This window comes from Xiphophorus hellerii, chromosome 11 (genome assembly GCF_003331165.1).
Source record: "Xiphophorus hellerii strain 12219 chromosome 11, Xiphophorus_hellerii-4.1, whole genome shotgun sequence".
NCBI classification, from domain to species: Eukaryota; Metazoa; Chordata; class Actinopteri; order Cyprinodontiformes; family Poeciliidae; genus Xiphophorus; species Xiphophorus hellerii.
The window spans coordinates 29311149-29333044 of record NC_045682.1 but is presented as its reverse complement, the minus strand read 5'-3'; the positions used below and the strand labels follow the sequence as shown (position 1 = coordinate 29333044).

At 40.5% G+C, this 21896-nt stretch overlaps 1 protein-coding gene and 1 long non-coding RNA gene across 3 annotated transcripts in view; one reads left to right on the top strand and one right to left on the bottom strand.

Moving 5' to 3' along the window:
- Positions 1–673: 673 nt before the first annotated feature.
- The window catches only part of rab24 (RAB24, member RAS oncogene family), a 26983-nt gene continuing 5760 nt past the window's right edge, over positions 674–21896 (top strand). The window contains exons 1-4 of one of the 2 annotated variants that reach the window (XM_032576888.1): positions 674–1090; positions 10151–10372; positions 18424–18492; positions 18636–18714. In XM_032576888.1, coding sequence (XP_032432779.1) covers positions 10196–10372; positions 18424–18492; positions 18636–18714 — 325 coding nt within the window. In that variant the 5' untranslated portion in view covers positions 674–1090; positions 10151–10195. The remainder of the gene's footprint in view (positions 1091–10150; positions 10373–18423; positions 18493–18635; positions 18715–21896) is intronic. The other variant, XM_032576889.1, reaches the window with a different exon arrangement.
- LOC116728635 (uncharacterized) lies at positions 2824–6747 on the bottom strand. Its single transcript, XR_004341007.1, has 4 exons — positions 6690–6747; positions 6471–6593; positions 3525–3700; positions 2824–3392 (listed from the first exon to the last, which is right to left on the bottom strand). It is a non-coding gene; the product is annotated as an uncharacterized LOC116728635 (long non-coding RNA).

Here is a 21896-nt window from a genome sequence, read left to right as displayed (position 1 = left end):
GAACATAATATATTTCATTGTTTTATATGTCTATATTATGGAGATCATTAGACAAAATGAACATTATTTTCTGATCAAAAATAGAAACACTACAAAACAAAGTGTAGCTAAAACGCATTAAACTGGCCTTAGTAAACAAACCCTTATTTAAATCAACAATTTAAATAAACAATTGCGCTCATTTATAGGTTAGTTATTGATTAATATATTGCATGTTGATTGCTTGTTATTTATTTGTTTATATCTAGTCATTTTGAACTTATCACTTTTAGGTATATATATTTTACAAACTTTGTATTTATAACCTAAGATGGAGTAGCTTTCAATAAATAAGCAATTTCCCCCTGGGGATCAATAAAGTATATTCTATTCTATTCTAAATAATTAGACAGTTGCAATATAATTCGGTTTTTATTTATAATTAAAGTATATTTAGCTTAGGTAATATTTGTCTTTACAAAACATTTTATTTTAGAGATAGGTATGATATTGGTTTTTACGTTTATTACTTGTTACATTACTAACTGTACTGTTTGCTCGGCTTACTCCTCATAAATTAATTATAATTAATTCTTTAAAAAAATCAAAACAAACAAAAAAACGCTTCAATAAACAGTAACGCTTTTATTTTAATGATTAGGAGGAAAAACATCCGGAGAATGTCTCGAACAACTCAACCACTTCCGGTTTCTGGAAACCAGCAGCGCTCGCTCATTAGTTCCGACCTAACCAACCAAACAAAGCTCAGCGGGAGCTCTGTCCCCAGCCCAGGCACAAACATCTCGTCCTCTGAATGAGAACCCGCTCGGCCCGCTCAACCGCCTCCAACCGTTTCTGTATCGTCCGCTTTCTGGCGACCGGATTGTGATTTCAGCCGCTGCGCAACGAGCGGAGCTAACTTTGCCTCCGCCGCCATCCAGTCGGAGCTCCTCCACCCGCTGCTGGACGGAGATGACGAGCCAGCTGCTGGGCAGCGTGTCAGCCTCGAAACGGGCCTGGTAGGCGGGTGTGAGAAGCGGTTTGGCTCCCTGCTGGAAGCGGGACGTGATCGGATGTTTAGAGAGATTGGGGGAGTGACGCTAGCAACCAGGTGAGTTTGTAACGGGGTTCGGTTCGGTTAGCATTGCTAGCCTGGCTATGTTAGCGCTCTGCTGCTGTGTCATGTTTACGTTTCCCAACGCACAGCAGCATTTATCTACAGGTAGGACTAAAGTTTCGATTTTACTCTGTATCACAGAGAAAGGGGGAAGCAGACCTTTCTCAGAATTTCCTTTTGTCGACAAATTCAGATTTTTTACTTATTTTGAAAGTCAAGTCAATTTTTTAGTGACTCCAACTTTCTGCCGTAGGAAATAATGTAGGTTATAGGTTCAATAAAAACACGTCGTTTTATTGTTTATAAATATATATATCAGTAACGTGCGGTGAGGTCATAGCTGGTGAGGCTCTGACTTAATCATAATCAGATTTACAAATATAGACCCCCTGCATGTTATTTACATAAGGAAATTTCACGCATGCGGACAACGCTGGAGGGCAAAAACACTTTTCTTCTTCATGTCATCATAGCCGCGCTGCCGCCGTAGAATAATTCTGTTAACTCAATCAAACTTGGACATGTAGATATTATTAATTTCGTGCTCCACAGCAAAGGGAAAAACCGTTAAAGTAAAACTCAAAACCACGTCTTTCTCGCTCTCTGTATCACTACGCGCAGACTCGTTGCCATAGCAACTGACAACAACGCCACAAAAACACTGAAATATTTCCCACACAAAGAGCAGAACATTCAGTCTGTTGCAGTGGTTTGGTTTTAGGGTTAATGTTTGTTGTGCGATTATTATTGCTGTGGTATGAGGAGAAAACTATAAATATATCGCTGCATTTTACTGTATGGCTAGCTCCGTGGCTAGCTCGCTGTTACTGTCTCTTACTCTGCAGTTGTGGAGTCACAATGTCTGGGATCATGAGCGCCCCCTGCCATGAGGCCAGAGAACTGCCTGCCTCACCTCCAATCTGTTCTCTGGTTTCTGATCGCTGCTCAGCACAGAAACACGTTACACACACAGTTGGTGACAACAAACACTGAACATTATTTAAGTAAGCTAAATTATGGAAAATCAGTTTAAATATTAAATGTTTTAACCATTTTATTGGCGACGTACAGACAGGAGGAGCATGCTCCCATAGAATAGCAGCCAGTGCAGTTAGTGAGAGGTTGATCAGTCCAGGTGAGACTCAACTCACTGCTGCCTCACCTGCTGCGCTCCGAGCATTTGAATGGGAAAATGCGAAAATTCAGCGATTTTGAAGAAAAACATAATCAGAATTGGTTAAACTAAATAAAAAATACACAGTAAATTTTGTAGTGTTAAATCAACACTTAAAGAGTTCAATTTAACACTGTGTCTGAGTCTATTTGGTCCTTATAGGAATTGGTGTCAATTTAACTCTTTCCATAGTGTTCCACTTTCAGAGTACAATTTAACTCAAAATAGAGTTAAAATTTAACACTGTACAGTGTTAATAAAACGTAACACGCCTAGTCAAATAACTCTGATAAGAGTAAATATGATTCTTATCAGAGTTAATAAGTTACTCCATAATGGTGAAAAAACAACTTATTCTCATGCTTTTCAACACTGCATTGAGTCATTGAGGGTTTACACTGGAGGCTCATATAACTCCTATGAGTGTTAATCTGACACACTACTGTGTTCATAATTTACTCTTTAGCTGTGAAAAAACAACTATGCACAGATAAATATGAAGTGCTATTTTTACACTTTTGTAGAGTTGAATGTACAATTGAATAAAATCAAGTTACCACAGAAATGCATTTAACTTATTTATTGAACAAAAGCACATTCTTAAGATCCACTGTTAACTTTTGGTAGTGTCACATGGTGTACATCCCTTTACAATAGACGGCTCGAACTTGACAGAGTACATTTAAGGCAAAGAGTTTTTCCATCCGAGTAACCATGAACCATCTACTCGTATATACCGAACAAGTACATTTGTGCAACTTAACTCTTAATGCCAAACAGATTTTTTTTCCAAGTACTAGTGAAGCAACCTAGCCCGAGGACTTTCTTTCACTTTACCTACATCTATATTGTACACAGTGGTCTGGATGAACGTAAACATGTTGCACAGCATGGGGTTGTATGTTGTAGCAAACACATAATGTGCCTTAAACAGTTTGTCAAAAGCACCAAGAGAGGAAGGTGAATAAAATTAAAATTTGCAACAAATACAAACCTTCTTGAAGACCACAAGATGCTTCTCTGCTTGGGAGGCAGACGCCTTCCCTGGTCTCCGCCGACCCAAGGCAGACAGGGGAATCAGGTGTAGCAGCAGCAAAATCGATGAGAGGTCATTGTCCCAACCTGTGATAAGAGAAATTTGATGTTGAATTGACCATCAAAACCTAGTGATTATGCAATTTAAATTATGTATACATCGCTAAGTGAAGCTCACACAATAATTGAATCCTACATAATGTGGAAGGTCATCCTTACTCATGTCATCATCCACTTCAGTGCCATCCTCAGGAGTATCAGCTGCCAGGAGAAGTTCTTCAAGGTCACTGGTGGTTGGAAGCTTTCTGCTTTGTTGGATGATCTTTCTCTTGAACGTGGTCGTCCATTTCTCCAGAAACATCTTCTCCAAATATCAGGACAAAATCCTGCTCCACCTAGGATGTAGATAGTAAAAAACTTAAACATCTCCCGGCCACATTAATTGTATTCATTTTTGACTTGTCACAAAAATACACAATTTTTACATGACTCTAAACTTATCAAAATAAATAATAACCTAACCCTAACCCTTTGAAACATGGAAAGACGGAGAGTATGTTGCAGCATCATAATAATGCTCCTAGGGGATTGAAGGGATGGCAAAAACAGACAGACATAAAAACAGGAACATCAGAATCATAGCTAAAAGCTGATGAAGAATTTCTGTGCAAACCAAAGTTACCACAACAAGCATTGAATCAGAAAATAGTCAAATGCCAATAAAATGACAGATCAGGTGATTTTGACTGACACAACCAGCAAATCTGCTGAGAGCAGACATCTCAGAGTTTAAATATAACTTGGTAAAGGTAATGTCCACAAATGGATTTATGATTTTAAACTGTTTATAGCATTGTTATATTTTTAAAAGGTTTATATAAAACACAGTTGAAATGTAAAAAAATATATATATATCTCAGCAGCAATTTTACAACTGCAACCTAAGGAAACTCATTTGCAAAGCAACTGTATCAGTTAACCCTCTAGGGTCCAGGTACATATGGTTGTTTTTGGCCAATTTTGATTTTACCCCAATAGAAACCATTATATTATATATAATATTGCCTTATGTGGTATAATTCTTTTCAGGACAATCTGAACTTTATGAATTTACACGTAGTTTTTAGTTTTGGACATACTGTGGCTGCATTTTGGACCTTGAGTCACAGGAAAAACAAAATCCGATTTGGAAAAATGTACATTTTTTCCACTGTGAAAATGTCAAATATTCACAAAATATGGTTTTTATAATTTAGAATTACAATATATACTGTAAATTTCTTAAACTTATGTAAAAGATATTGCAAACAACACAGTTTTACAACATTATTTGCATGAAAATGAAGGCAATTCCTCATTTGTTTGTATGCAATTTTCGAAAAAACGTCATAGGTCAAAACAAGATGATAAAAAAATGTGCAATTGTTTGGGGGAACAAGGTAAAAAAGGTCTTTTGGACTATAAGAAAAACCTTGTTGGAGCTAGCCGTGGCTGTAAGCTGTTTACTACTAACTGCTGGGGGAGTGGCTCTGCCTCACCACGTAGTGATCGACTCCTTGCAGCTGCGCAGCGCCGCCATTCCCCTGCTTGGATCTCTGAGTAGCTGCCTCTTAAACTGCCAGGATCTCATCGATCTCTCAGTCTCTGATACTCTTTGTCAGTTGCTAATAAGAATGATTGATCCGCCATCGTCATCATGGCAATCCTCACTGCTCCCAGACTGCGGCTGCAGGTTTCCCCTCTTCGTCTTCCAGCTCAAAGCAGAGCGCCGCTGCGCGTTCATTCTTCAGGTAATTCTTTATATACGGAACTGAAACCACTAAGCTAAGAACTAATTACTTATGGATGCCACCGATCGCCCCGATATCCAAACTTTGCATCAATTTCACGATCTCACTACCTTTGCCGCTACTCCGTTTCCGCTTCTCTTTCACCATAACGTGAGCAACTTCACTTTGTTTCTTAGCAATAAAATTATTTGTTGAAGATGTGACATTTCCAATAACAAAGAAATCTAATGTTGTGTTTCGTTTTTTGCGTTTGAAGCTCATTTCCTGTCATATTCCCAGAAAAGCCCGTTTTTAACATTTCTCTGACATTTGGAAAAATATGGTTTACTTATTTTAGCATACCTCCGGTTTTACTTGGCCTATTAACACAATTTAAAAACTGGTGTGTAGTTTAAAATGTGCACTTTAAGCACAAGTTGAAATTGAGACTGGGGGAGGCGGAGTCTTGCTGCTGCGTTGCCACAAATCACATGTAAAAAGATGCGTATACGCATCCATAGACTCCAGATTAAACATATAATCTGATAGAAACTAAAAGTTTTCAATGTGTTACTGTGTTCACCGTAACACAGTCAATTATGGTATATGACTTACATAACCATTCCTGGAGAATGGATCACTGAGGTAGGGGAATAAGCTCACAATTCCTCTGGCATACATTTCTTTAACCTCTCTGGGTGGTGATGTCCTGCAAAATTTAATTGGTTAAGGTATATTATCAAGGTATGCACTGGATTTAACAAAATCTTTAATTTCATCTAGACAGCTAACTAAAGCCTATTTACAATTGACCCGTTCTTCTCTGTCATGTCAGCTGCCAGTAAGTTAACCATTTTCCTTCTGGTTTCATCTGTGAGGCACTCGCTTCGATTATATTCCTTCATGATCCTTTTAACAACAACCAAGTTTATTGTTAAAAATGGATTCCACCAACTTCAAACAACAAAACATTTCAGCTTTTATTAAATACATATCAAAACAGTAATGTTAGTAAAAAAAAAAAAAAAAAACAACATTCTCTTTTCAAATATAAACGATAATAAAGCAGCGTGTGTTATAAGACTGGTGGATCACCAGGATCTATTTGTTTATTTTACTTGTTCATTTTTTTATGCACCAGTAACAGTAAAAACAAAGTAAGCTAAATTTGACGCACTGAACTTGGTGCGAGGATGTGCAAACCAATTGCCCCATCTCTGCACCTGCCCCTTGGCCTAACAAGCTGTTATTGCACTTCTGATTTTTTTTGTAACTTTTAACATTTAACACAAAAACTGTTCTAGCACCCCTTCTGAGCATAGCAGGTTTTCTGGGGGAAACAGTGATAAAGGCTTTTAAAACTAAATACTTTTTGTTTTTGCGTGTCAATTCTTACATGCTTAGCTTGTGTCCAGGCGCTGGCGTTTAGCGGAAGGACTCTCTGAAAGAATGAGTGTCTCTTGAGAATCCGATGAGCTTGGCTGAGATTCCTCAGGCAATTCCACCATGGAGACAAATTCTGACCATAAGAGAAGCAGATGAAAGACAAAAAACACTAACCACAATGAAATAGCAAGCTTATTAAATACTAACATGAACTACAAATATAACAAACCAGTTTCATATTTGATGGTTAGGACTCCAGCTGAGGGATCCTTAACAACATCCTCAAATACATCTTCATCCAACTCAGTCCCAGAACTGTCAACAACCTTCACGCCCTCTGTTATAGCTGACACGCCAAAGTTTGCAAATGCTAGAGAAAAAGACAGATGCTTGTCTAAACCACAATTATGAGGTTATGTTGCTCTAATACTCACATGTGCATAGACTCTGGAACATTACTTTTGAATAAACAATGTGAAGTAACATTACAAGCACCTCATAGCTTCCTGTGTAAAGCTACCAGTGTCTTACCTGCTATCAAAAACTCCTTCAGATTCAGTACTGTTAGTCGGACAAATTTCTGCAGCTCGCCGAGTCTTGTTTTAATCAACATGGTTCCTGCAGTACATAATTCCTCAGTCATTCATCTTTAGTACTGGAAGGCTTTCAATTTGTGAAACATGTGCCAACTGCTTCACAAACTAATACAGCTTACATTACATTGTTTTCATAAAACACAATGATTAAAGTTTACACGTTAATAGCTTGGGCGCAAAGTAATTTGACTACATTTTAGTCTTTTGTAGGTTAGACAGTTACTAAATACCCTTTCCTTTAGCAACAACTAGAACTAGGCCTGTCGCGATAAACGATAAATCAATTAATCGTACGACAAATTAAAACTATCAACGTCATTTTAATTATCGGCATTATCGTCTCTTCCGGCCTTTTTCTCTTTCTGTTAATGACACAGAACGAAAAAAGGCTCAACTCCGGTTCCCCCCATCCCCCTCCTCATTTCCTTAGTGTAAAGCCCAGCGCACACTACACGATCTTAGAGCTGTCGGCCGATTGTCGGCCCATTTTCAAAACCTGACAGACCCACACATTACCCGACAGACAGAAATCCTAGGTATAACGGTTCCGGACCGGGTTCGGTCCGGCCATGTGGTGTCCAACAATGGGCACAAAATAATGGCTACAAGTTCAGTTAACTAATTTTAAAACCAGGCATTAATCAATGCTTTACTACAATCTACCTGCAATGCATGTGGCTAGTGTCAGCGTAAAGTCCTGACTGAATGAAAATCATTATAACCTATTTATGTCACGTTAACAAAGAACAGCTGAAAAGTTACTGGGTTTATCAACTGCGTAGCAATTTCGCTCCAACTCCTCCTCTTGTCATTTCTATATTCTTTGCATGTTGAATAAACATTAATGTTGTTTCCACATATCATCTCCAATGTCCGCTGGACTTCGGGTTGCGCCGTGTCAGCTGTTTGGGATTCCCCTCCGTAATTTCCCCTCAGAAAACACGGAGGAGAATCCGCGCTTTCTGATTGGCTGCCTGTCACATTCAACAGGCTGCGCCCAGTCAGGGAAAAACCCTGATTTAGATCGGAGCGGAAACGACGATCTACCGTAACACACCTCACAATCTTAGAAAGACCAACTTTCTAAGATTGTTGTAAGGGGAAAAATAGGAGCAAAAATCATGTAGTGTGAATTATTGCATCAGGTAGTCGATGTGCCCATCTTCTCTATTTAAATCTAATTATTACTGAAGGGCAACATAATATACAGACTTCATAATCTGCACTCTTTTGGTTGAATGCAGTATTTATTTCCACTTTGGCTTTATGTTGTTTAGGTTTTTTTTCAAGTGCGTTTTTTGTTGATGGAGACTGAGAATCCATTTTATTTTTGTTTTTGTTTGTTTTGTTTATTTTGTTTATCAGTTTCAGTGTTAAGTGTTCTTTTGAAAATAAAGTGTATCTAACTTTGGCAGGAAATCGCATGCATTATTACGTCATTTCCATTAAATCAGTGTAAAAAGGTCTTCAAACAATATTATCGTTTATCACAGTAATTTTTGAGGCAATTAATCGTTCAGCAAAATTTGCTATGGTGACAGGCCTAACTAGAACAGTCCATTAAATTGCCTCGCTTCTTTTTCGGCTTTTCCATTAGCATTAGCAACGGTTAATGGAGGAGTCAAGCAAGGTTTACAGTAGAGGCATTATGCTGGGCACGAGGGAGAGCACGCAAATCACCACTGGCGCCAAACTCAGTGTTAACTATGAAACTAGCTGGACTATTAGCACCGCTGAGGTCAGAAGGCTGCCGGTCACAAGTCACAACATCCCGCTCATAATGAGATGTCACTCAATTGTAATTGAAAATGAACCCAACTGTGTTAGAAATACACAACCCGAATAAAATATGGACTAACGTAACAAAGGAGCACAGCAGCTAATAGCTAATTTAGCAAACTCCTGGCACCAACGCAAGCAAACGCCGATAGAAATTTACTTAGCAGAAAAAAAAAAAAAGCTGGACGGTTAGCATTACTGTTGACCTGAAAAGCCGTACAGCCAACATGAGACTTATTTTTTCTCAACCCAGACATTTTTTGCTGAATTTGTTACATTTCTAAAACAAATAAACAAATAAAACACATATCTATGCAATATGGCTTGGACATGGATTTAAGGCGGACATTTTAAGCTAGGCATTCACTCGGTCAGGTTAGCCGTATTAAACTCAGTATTAAGACAACAAAACTCACTCACTCATATACGGGGAACAAATTAAATATTATATAAAACAATTCAAATGGTATTATTATCTTATAAAAAGAAACTTACCACAGTTGTTCAAGCAGGAGAAAAATGGCGTCCACGCAACGGTTAGACTTGTTGGTTTGAGAGGAGGAGGTGGGCGGAGCTTGTCACATGACGTGTATAGACGCTGGAAATTTACACCAACCAGGCGGCATTATACTCAATCTGTTGTATTAGCTGTGAAAGAGTCAGTGAATTTTAACACTGCATATTTAATACTGCGAAATTTACTGTGTAGGGCAAAAAACAACGACAAAAAAGGCTTTAGCAGGAACACCAGCATGCAGAAGCATTATCTGACGGTTCCCCTCCCCCGGTCCGCGGTAATAAAAAGGTTGGGGACCACTGACCTGTACAAACCACAGGGTGAAAATAGCAATATAAATTATTTGATCATTATATATTATTTCCCATCACTGATATAGTCTGACTTCTTTTTCGCTAAAGCTAAAATTATGACTTTGATCTCATAAATGTGACTTTTGAAAAAGTCCCTTGTTTACATTGCCTCTAATCATCTTCCATAAATAGTGAAGGTACCAGATAGAAATAGTTTTTAAAATCTGGTTTGACATCTGAGATTTTGTTAAATTAAGTTTGGTTGGTTAACCTTAAGCTGTTTTGTTATTTTTATGGATCTTCTTTAAAAAAATGTTTAATTCTGTCCCTGTGATACTTTGATTTGGATTTATAATCGGCATGGAAAAACGTGGCATCTAGGTACTGTGATATCTAGATAAATATGGAAAAATGTTAGTATTTCCATCACATTTCTTTCTTCATCTCATCCTTTCTGACTTTATTCCTGACATAAACTGTATTTCTTTGTGTTTTCTTCATGCAGCTCCCTCAGCCGCCCGGTGACTCCCTGACTGATCGCCTCGCCGCCATGAGTGCCATGCGCGTGGACGCCAAGGTGGTGATGCTGGGAAAGGAGAGCGTGGGGAAGACGAGCCTGGTGGAGCGATACGTCCACCACCGCTTCCTGGTGGGGCCGTACCAGAACGTGAGTCCAGCTGCTCTGCGGTTTGTGGCCTCAGAGGAAAGTCAGAGCTGTCGGGTCACGGTGCGTTTCACCGTCACAGAAGTGATTCTGAGCTCAACATAAGATAAGATAAGATAAGATAAGATAAATCTTTATTGTCATTGTCACAAGGACAACGAAATTTAAAAGGTGCCATCAGTCGGTGCATATGCTTAAAAACAAAAAATAACTGTCTCACAATTCACACACAATGTAAGAATTAACAAATAACTGGTAAAAAAAAAACAACTAATAAATAAGAACAGCCACATTCTCACATACATCATTTATGATGATTAACGGTTGTTTTTGATTGCATTTAGTTTTGTTATTGCTATCGGGTAGAAACTGTCTCTGAGACGGTTGGTTCTGGTTCTGGTTGCTCTGTATCTTCTGCCTGAAGGCAGCAGTGTGAACAGAGAAGGTCCGGGGTGAGAAGTGTCCTTTGTGATGTGTTGTGCTTTTCTTAGACAGCGGTCGCTGTGCAGGTCCTCCAGTGAGGGGAGAGGGCAGCCAATGATTTTTTGGGCTGTATTCACAACCCTTTGGAGAGCTTTCCTTTGAGCCGCAGTGCTGCTGTTATACCAGACGCAGATACAGTAGGTCAGTATGCTCTCTATGGAGCACTTGTAGAAGGACACCAGCAGCTTCTCCTTGATGCTGTTCCTCCTGAGAACCCTCAGGAAGTTCAGTCTTTGCTGGGCCTTTTTTATCAGCTCCAAGGTGTTCATGTTCCATGTGAGGCCCTGCTCAATGTGGACCCCCAGGAAACGGAAATCAGCTACCCTCTCCACACATTTTCCCCCGATGGTTAGTGGTGTAATGTCCGTTTTCTTCCTCCTGTAATCTATTATGAGTTCTTTTGTCTTTGAGTTGTTGAGGAGCAGATTGTTCTCCCTGCACCACACCAACAGCCGCTCCACCTCACCCCTGTAGGCGGACTCGTCGCCTCCTGAGATGAGCCCCACCACTGTGGTGTCATCAGCAAACTTGATGATGGTGTTGCTGTGGTGGGCAGAGGTGCAGTCGTATGTGTACAGACAATAGAGCAGGGGGCTCAGCACACAGCCCTGTGGAGAGCCAGTACTAAGGCTGAGGGCAGTGGATGTATGTTTTCCCACCCTAACTCTCTGCTGTCGGTTGGTCAGGAAGCTCAGAATCCACATGCAGGTGGAGTGAGGGAGGCCCAGGTCCCCCAGTTTGTCCACCAGTCTGTGAGGGAGGATGGTATTAAAAGCAGAGCTGTAGTCTACAAAGAGCATCCGCACATAGCTCCCCTGCTGTTCCAGATGTGACAGAGCAGCATGGAGGGCCGTGATCACAGCGTCCTCTGTGGATCTGTTGGCTCTGTAGGCGAAGTGGTGGGGGTCAAAGCCAGGAGGGAGAAGTGCTGTGATGTGACCCCGGACCAGTTTTTCAAAACACTTCGTCACCACAGGGGTTAGTGCCACTGGCCGGTAGTCGTTGAGGCAGGAGATGTGAGGTTTCTTGGGTATGGGGACTATGGTGGAAGATTTCAGGCAGGATGGGACTGTAGACAGGGCTAGGGACTGGTTGAAGATCCTGGTGAAGACTCCAGCCAGCTGATCGGCGCAGTCTTTCAGGACATGTCCAGGGACGCCATCAGGTCCAGCAGCCTTCCTTGGGTTGACAGCCCGCAGTGTGCGCCTCACCTCGTGCTCCTCTACAGCGAGGGGTGTGGTGTTGTGGGTTGCTTGGTGTAGTGTGGCTGCCTCTGTTGGCTTCACCTCAAAGCGGGCAAAGAAGAGGTTCAGCTCCTCTGCCAACGTGGCGTCGCCTTCCGCAGCTGCGAGGTTGGTCCTGTAGTTGGTGAGATGCTGGATTCCCTGCCACACCTGCCTGCTGTTGTTGCTATCAAGGTAGCCCTCTATCCTCCTCCTGTAGTCAGACTTAGCCATTCTGATGCCGCTCTTCAAGTTAGCTCGGGCTGTACTGTAGGCGTCCTGTCCCCAGACCTGAAGGCGGTATTCCTGGTCTTTAGCAGTTGCTGGACCTCCTGAGTCATCCAGGGCTTCTGGTTTGGGAAGACCCGGATGCGTTTATCCACAGCTACAGTGTCAATACAGTTCTTGATATAGCACAGTACACTGTCTGTAAAAACCTCCAGGTCCTGATGTTCAAAAACATCCCAGTTTGTCCTGTCGAAACAGTCCTGCAGCTGCTGTGTCGCATCCTGGGGCCAGGATTTGATGGTTTTGGTGATGGTTGGAACAGTTTTCCTGAGGGGGGCATAAGCAGGAATTAAATGCAGGGACAGGTGATCGGACTGACCCAGGTGAGGAAGTGGTCTAGCCCTGTAGCCTAGCTTGATGTTGGAGTAGACTTTGTCCAGAGTGTTAGCCTCTCTTGTAGCACACTTTACATGCTGGTGGAACTTGGGGAGCGCCGTCTTCAAGTCTGCATGGTTGAAGTCCCCCGCTATGATGTGCACAGCATCTGGATAGATGCTCTGCAGATGGCTAATGCTGCCATGCAAAAGTCCAATAGCTGTTTTAGCATTAGCATCCGGTGGTATGTAAACAGCGGTTACCATGACTACGGTGAACTCTCTGGGGAGGTATATTGGTCTGCATCTAACAGTCACATACTCCAGGTCTGGGCAGCAATGGCTGATGACAGTCGCTGTGTTAGTAACCAGGTGTTGTTCAGGTACACACAGAGCCCTCCTCCTCTGCTCTTACCGGAGTCTTTCGTTCTGTCGCGGCGCTGTACTGTGTAGCCTGCTAGCCCGATGGCAGAGTCCGCTACGTCTGGATGCAGCCAGGTCTCCGTGATCAGAAGAATACAGCTGTCCTTCACTGCGCTGTGAGATGCAGCCTGTAGTCTCAGTTCATCCATCTTGTTTGCAAGGGATCTGGCGTTGGAGAGAAACAGGCTGGGGAGCGGTGGTTTGTGTGGTTGCCTCCGTAGCCTAGCTAGCAGGCCGGTCCTGCAGCCCCGCTTCTGCCTTCTCTCTCTACGCCGCCGTCGCTTCCTCCCTGCTGCGATGGTAATCCACGGCGCGCCGGGGCTCCTCGCCATGTCCCCCGGAATATTGAACAAGCGTTGAAAATCAGCTGTAACATCTCGTTCGTAGCGGGCACCGATCGTCAGGAGATCGTCCCGACTGTATATTTTGTTTGTCCGACATGACAAACATCTCTACCCCAGTTTCAAGTATTCAGCATGGCGACTCGTTCTTCATGCCTGACCTTTGGGGAAGATTTAGGACTGAGAGCGTTTGACTGTTGGTGCAGTTTGTTCTGTGGAAATTAACCGGAAAACCTCAGCATGAATAACTGGGGAAAGCTTCTCTGACACTAGTTAGTCTAAAATGGGATTTCGGCTGCAGTCGGTCATTCTTCATTATTATTTTCACTCAGCAAAAACTTTTAAAAATGCTGCATTTCGGTTTTCACTTGCTTTGTTTTTATAATAGTAACAATAATATTATTATCTATTTTTACTCTTTGATCTTATTACAAACTATAATCATGTTCAACTGGCTGGGAAACTTTTTCAAGGAGCTGAGTGAAGCTGACACCCCACCCACCTCAAAAAATTCAGCAAATAGTCTGAGTGGTTAGTGTTCCGTTAGTGCAGGTTTGTGCAGTTAAAATTTTCGTTTGTGCAGCTTTCGTTTCTGAAATATTAAAAATTATATTTTAGGTCATCCAGAGTTCACCATCCCCCCATGTTGCTCCAAAACAAACCAAACTGGGCTAGTTCGTTAGTGCTCCGTTTGTGCAGGTTTGTGCAGTTAAAATTTTCGTTTGTGCAGCTTTCGTTTTCGAGATATTAAAAGTTATAATTTTGGCCGATGACGTCACCATCCCCCCATGTTGCTCCAAAACGAACCAAACTAGGCTACTTCGTTAGTGCTTCGTTAGTGCAGGTTTGTGCAGTTAAAATGGACGTTTGTGCAGCTTTCGTTTCTGAAATATTAAAGATTATTTTTTAGGTCATCCGAGTTCACCATCCCCCCATGTTGCTCCAAAACGAACCAAACTAGGCTACTTCTTTAGTGCTTCGTTAGTGCAAGTTTGTGCCGTTAAAACGGACGTTTGTGCAGCTTTGGTTTCTGAAATATTAAAAGTTATTTTTTAGGTCATCCGAGTTCACCATCCCCCCATGTTGCTCCAAAACAAACCAAACTGGGCTACTTCGTTAGTGCTTCGTTTGTGCAGGTTTGTGCCGTTAAAATTTTCGTTTGTGCAGCTTTCGTTTTCGAGATATTAAAAGTTATAATTTTGGCCGATGACGTCACCATCCCCCCATGTTGCACCAAAACAAACCAAACTAGGCTACTTCTTTAGTGCTTCGTTAGTGCAGGTTTGTGCAGTTAAAACGGTCGTTTGTGCAGCTTTGGTTTCTGAAATATTAAAAGTAATAATTTTGGCCGATGACGTCACCATCCCCCCATGTTGCACCAAAACAAACCAAACTAGGCTACTTCGTTAGTGCTCCGTTAGTGCAGGTTTGTGCAGTTAAAACGGACGTTTGTGCAGCTTTGGTTTCTGAAATATTAAAAATTATTTTTTAGGTCTTCCGAGTTCACCATCCCCCCATGTTGCACCAAAACAAAACAAACTGGGCTACTGCTCATCATGAGATATTACATAATTTTCTTTCATACGCCAATTGACTTCACCTAAATTGATGACTGTGGCCTGCTCTGGACATAACCACAAAGCAAGCAGTTATTAATTTCGTATGTTATTGTGTAAGTTAAATTCTGCAGATTTTCAGCTGTTGTACAATGTGTACCTTCTTTTGTTTTGAACTTCAATAAAGATTTACAACAAGAAGAAATTTGTCTCATTTCAAGAAATGTTTTTAGAAAGTAATGTTTTCTCACCAATATAACTTTCTCCACAATAATTGAATCCTGTCAATACATAATTTCAAATCTTTTCTCTCCTGCTTGGCTTTTCGTAAGGTTGCCAGGTTTGGAAGGTGACTTTTCTCGGGATCTCCAATATCCATCAACTCTGATGCCTTTGCTGACCCCCATACAGCTGGTTCCATCCTACCCTCACACAACTCTTTTGAAACCTGTGCACGAAGGGTTCCTGACATGAATCTTTTGGACTGGCCAGTGTGCAGGGAGATGTCGGCACCTTGGATGGAGCACTGGAGCACCATTGGGCTGTTGACCGTTGGCTCTCTGTCACATGTCATTTTAACATGGCCTTGACACTCTTTACAGAAGCCTTTGATATCAATGTACTTACTAGTGACAGTTGGATAAACTTTTGTTCTTTGCAATACAAATGTACATGTGCTTTTCAACTTTTTCCATACCAGATCATTAATTATGTGACTCCAAGTGCCAGGTTTTAAAATTGTGTATTCCCTTTTGCCAGATGATGAAAACTGTCATTGTATTCAACTCTTTCTGGTTTAAATTTAACCCATTCTTCAAATGGAACTTCAAGCTGAAAATCTGTAAATTGTCCAGAAGAAGTTGTGCCCGAGTGAAACTCTGTGTTCACGGGGCTTTCAGGATCACTTTCTTGATCATTTATTTCCAAGCTTGACCATATGTTTTGTCTGTTTAGCTTTACAAATGTGTACAGGGCTTTTGCAGACATTTTATTTCCCATCTACTGATTTAGCTCTGTCCAGACAGCGGCAGCTATTGCCGTTTTCTAGGATAGCCTCTTTTGACTTGCAGAGAACTGCGAAAAGAGACTCTCTGTCCACTGCTGGCTGTCGAGGCATCTAGTTTAAAAATAAAAAGACTTTGATTAGCATTGCTCAAAATAATAATTCTGGTCTACATAATTTCGAAGAAGCCACAAAACATTGACATTCTAGCAGAGGCTGCACAATTACAATAGTCTTGAACTAAAAAAAGTTAAGTTGGCTTTCCCAGTTTCTCATTTCTACTATTTAAGCAATTTTTTTATATACTGTTTTTATATATTTTTTTAATATAAAATATACTTACTAAATATTAAGTACATTACTTGGATGAACTTTGTTGAACCAATGACGCTGCAGTGCACTTCCGGTTTTACTCTGCAAAAACTTTATTTGCTCAAGCAACTAGCATGTTAGCTATGGATTTTTTGTTGTTGTCGTTTTTTACCCTTTTGCTGCATAATCAGCAGAAAGTAAGTCAACAATGTGAATATAATTGTTGAAACCACCTCCGAAACCAAAGCACAGTTAAACAATCATACAAATACACACATTACGTTATGGTCACAGCCGCATGTCCTGTATTGACAGGATTCAATTATTGTGGAGAAAGTTATATTGGTGAGAAAACATTACTTTCTAAAAACATTTCTTGAAATGAGACAAATTTCTTCTTGTTGTAAATCTTTATTGAAGTTCAAAACAAAAGAAGGTACACATTGTACAACAGCTGAAAATCTGCAGAATTTAACTTACACAATAACATACGAAATTAATAACTGCTTGCTTTGTGGTTATGTCCAGAGCAGGCCACAGTCATCAATTTAGGTGAAGTCAATTGGCGTATGAAAGAAAATTATGTAATATCTCATGATGAGCAGTAGCCCAGTTTGGTTTGTTTTGGAGCAACATGGGGGGATGGTGAACTCGGAAGACCTAAAAAATAATTTTTAATATTTCAGAAACCAAAGCTGCACAAACGTCCGTTTTAACGGCACAAACCTGCACTAACGGAGCACTAACGAAGTAGCCTAGTTTGGTTTGTTTTGGCGCAACATGGGGGGATGGTGACGTCATCGGCCAAAATTATTACTTTTAATATTTCAGAAACCAAAGCTGCACAAACGACTGTTTTAACTGCACAAACCTGCACTAACGAAGCACTAACGAAGTAGCCCAGTTTGGTGTGTTTCGGAGCAACATGGGGGGATGGTGAACTCGGATGACCTAAAAAATAATCTTTAATATTTCAGAAACGAAAGCTGCACAAACGTCCGTTTTAACGGCACAAACCTGCACTAACGAAGCACTAACGAAGTAGCCTAGTTTGGTTCGTTTTGGAGCAACATGGGGGGATGGTGACGTCATCGGCCAAAATTATAACTTTTAATATCTCGAAAACGAAAGCTGCACAAACGAAAATTTTAACTGCACAAACCTGCACAAACGGAGCACTAACGAACTAGCCCAGTTTGGTTTGTTTTGGAGCAACATGGGGGGATGGTGAACTCTGGATGACCTAAAATATAATTTTTAATATCTCGAAAACGAAAGCTGCACAAACGAAAATTTTAACTGCACAAACCTGCACTAACGGAGCACTAACCACTCAGACTATTTGCTGAATTTTTTGAGGTGGGTGGGGTGTCAGCTTCACTCAGCTTTTCCAAGGTGCTGAATGCGGGAAAACAGGAAGTCCCGCCTCTCCTGTTTCTACTAATAAAATAAAGGTCAGGTGAAGGTCAGGTTTCACTTTTTGCCAACAAACTCTCCAGGTGTCTCATCAGAAATAACTTTGGTAATTCTAATCTAAACAGTTTTTTCTGATTTACCTTCAGCCAGTTTGTGTCTTTTAGGACTGAAAGCATTCATCTGATTAATGGCGGTTAAATAATCCACTAATTTATGAATCATTAACTAGATTAATAAAAGGACATTCAGAGCAGAAATTAAACCAAAATCTAAACATTTTGAATATGAGTTAAAAACTGTTCCAGCCTAAACTTCTCATTTAGCTTCACCTGGTTCACACTCTGCAATAAAACCTTCTGCTGGTGAATTATTAATCTGATAATCCAATAAATAATCCCCAGATAATCTCTACTCTGTGTTGATCTACATCTTTTCTCGTCTTTTGCTTCAAATGATCAAAGAAGTAAAAAGTTACTGACTTTAAGAGAATAAAATTTTTATTTTCTTATTTTAAAAAGGATTGAATTATTAGTTTATGTTTATGTATTTCTAATATTATATTTAAAAAAACTTGTAAAAATGTGCAGCTTGTACCAGTTTTGTAATCTGATTGTCAGAATAATCGATAGATTAAATAATAACTGAAATGATCTTGGTGCATGTAAACTTTTGATTAATGTCATGTTCTAGTTGTGATCATTTTTCATAATAAATATTCGGATCAGAACATTAAGCTGCGTTTGTGTCGCCCTCAGACCATCGGCGCTGCGTTTGTGGCCAAACCCATCCAGGTCGCAGACAGAGTCATCACTCTGGGGATTTGGGTGAGTCATAAAGGTCAAAGGTGAATGATGACAAGTCCTCCAAACTGACAGAAATGATCTGCAGCTTCATATCAGGAATATCTTATTGTTGTTGATTTAAAATGAGGAATGTTTCTTTAAATTTCCCATGTTGTTCCTCACAGGACACGGCCGGATCGGAGCGCTACGAGGCCATGAGCCGGATCTACTACCGAGGAGCCCGGGCCGCCGTGGTCTGCTACGGTAATCCACTGACAATCCACCGATAATCCACTGGTAATCCACTGATAATCCACTGTTAATTCACTGATAATCCACTGGTAATCCACTGGTAATCCACTGATAATCCACTGATAATTCACTGATAATCCACTGGTAATCCACTGATAATCCACTGGTAATCCACTGGTAATCCACTAAAAGCTGCTGGATAAATTTCTTTATTTCCAAAGCTGGATGATTTTTTTCTATTGTTTTTTCATTTTTTAATTAGAAATAAACTACAGAGAGGATGCAGTTATTTTTTCCTGTTTTACTTCATTAAAAATGATATTTAGCAGGTTTCTCCCAGTGTAAAATAAGCCTGGCGGCCCGCCATGCTTTACTAGGCCCCCTGCCAGACTAGGTGTTGCTTGTTTTATTTTTAGAAAAATTAATAATTGAAAAAAAAAATCTTAATATTTTTTTTAATCTTAAAGCTGAATTGCAAGCGTCTCTGTTATTCTGAGAATTTCACTCACATAGCAGATTTATTTCTAAAAGACAGGTGTATAGTTTATGCATTTCAAGCCGGAGAGCGGACGAATCATAGAGCTGGCGCCTCTGCACGTTGCTTTGCGCTGCCGCTGCTTTATCTCTTAAGTTTACCTAAAGTGGATCGCGCGCCTCCTTTCACTCAAACTGGACACAGGCTGACCTGTATGGATATGTACATGAACCTCCTGTATGTTTCTGAATTATGTTTCTTTGGTGAACTCAAGGTAGGAGTCTAAAACCTGCCGCATTAGCTCTGGTTGTGCAGCAATATGTGAACCAGGAATAGCTTGTAGTCGCGCTTTCAGAGGCGAGGGTTGAGGGAGCGGTGAGAACGATTTATCTTTGTGGACAAATAATTTTGTGCAACGTTTCCATCTCAACTCGCTGCCCAGCGCCCGGTTCTGTCTGCGCTGATAAAGTTCATGTCTGTGTTTCTGGTTGGTCGGAGTGTTAGTGGCTAATGAACCAGCGCTAACCTCATCATGCAGGTTCAGCCCGGTGAGGAACTTTCACGCCCTCCTGGTAGTCACGCTTCACGCTTGTTTTATATTATTTTATTATTTTTACGGTTACACAAAGAATCAAACCATGCCAAATGCTTTGTCCACTTAGCCAGACAGAGTTAATGAGCACAGAGATCAGAGAAACTCGTCCCATAAACTGGAGCAACCAAAACAGTTTCTGTGACTCTTATTAAAAACTCAACAGACAGAAATGTTAGAGATACTAAAGCCACATTAGCAGCATTAAATTAAATCTCCAGTTTGTTGCTCATCTCTGCTCAGTGCAGCAGATTGAACTCATCCTGCAGGGCCGGTCCAAGGCTGCATGAGGCCTGGAGCAGAATCTGACCTAGGGGCCCCTCTTGCTGCTAAAACCATCAGCATCTCTAACAGCTTCTGGGTTGGATTTAATCTGGGAGAGAGAGAGTAGATTAACTGGCCAAACCAAAAACAATCAGTTATAATTGCAGTTTATTAATTTGTATTTGTGAACAAACTCAAAATCTCAAACTCAAAGATTAAACTCACAGCATCAGATTGTTGCTATGGTAACAAAACAGTTTAACTATGAATATTCTTCTTTGAACTTTTACAATGTAAACTTTCCAGCCCCTTAAAATTAAATGTTAAACAATTTAAAATCTTTTAATTTATGCTGAAACCATTAAATCAAATTTAGCAGCATTGATCACCTCAATAAACAAATATTACATTTATGCATCTGTGTTAATATCAGCCTTTATGGCCCCTGAAGCCCTGGGGGCCTGATGGAGCCGCTGACTTAATTTGGATTAAACAGAAGTGCAAATAATTGATATTCATTTTAATTGTATTTTTTAATTTGTTGTTTTTAGACTAGGTCTGGGTTTAGGTAGCGTTTCACTGTCTATGTTTTCCCATAATATGTAATTACCCAGTAATATTTTTACATTTCCTGTCTACTTAACATCTTTTACTACAAAAACACGGTGGACCAGTGGTGGACGCCTCGGCGCCCCGACCGCCGGGCTCAGCAGGTTTACTGGGGGAAACTCTGTTTAGTTATTAATGCACATATTCCAGAGCGTGGCTTCCTGCTCCTCTCAGCAGATAATCCCTGATGATGACGATAAATCTGCGGCTGATGGAGCAGCTCTGAGGCAGGGTTAGGGTTTGGGATTTTTTGGGGGGTAAAATCCCAAATGCTTCATGGATCCGTTTGTTTTTCCATGGTGGGATTCCTCACGCTGCCGTCACGTCTTATTTTACTTTAGCTCCGTTTTCCTGCTTTGTGTTAGCGGCACCAGACCCAGGGGAATCTGAACCGGTACCAGGTGGTACACAGGCAGATGAATCCTGTGCAACCAAGACCTGTGGATCACAGGAAGCAAGTTGATACAATGTTACAGGGCAAGAGCTCGTTTACTCTGAGACACATTTTCAATTAAAGAAAAACAAACAAATAAATACAAAAATACAATTACAATATTGTATGTTGTTCAATAAACAACATCCGGAGTTTCCACAAAGAAATAAAATAAAACAAAATGCACTAATAAAATAACATGATAGCAAAAATGAAGAAAATCTAATCCTAAATTAAAATAACCAAACTGAACTAAACAATCCATCTACACAGGAAACGCCAACGTTTGGCAGTTAGAACCGTTACAGCGGTTACAAAGGAGATCGAGCCCACCATAAATAAATACACTTTTATGAAAAATAAAAATACTACAACGCTACCCAAATACAAGCACAACATTGACTAATCAAGCGATTTAAAGAAATCCAAAATCCCGAGGCTCCAACAATGAAAAGCAACAGATCAACCTTAATATAAAACTGTCCAAATTACACATCCAAGTTATACAAAACTAATCTTTCTATATTTACAGAACATTTTAAATGGGCTTATAAAAGTTGCCTTTTATCCTACCTGTGGATCACACAGGAAACGAGTTGATGCAACGTTTCTCTGGCAAGAGCTCGTTTACTCTGAGCCGCGCATGCGCAGAGCCAGGAAACTCCTTCTCCCTGTTAGACCCACAGCGGCACGAGAGCGCCCCCTCTGGCGAGAAGATGCCAGTACACACAACAAACACGTCTATATACAGAAGAACAAAACCAAGACAAAAGACGAGACCAATTCTGATTCAAAAATAGGGGGTGTATTAATTTTTTAAA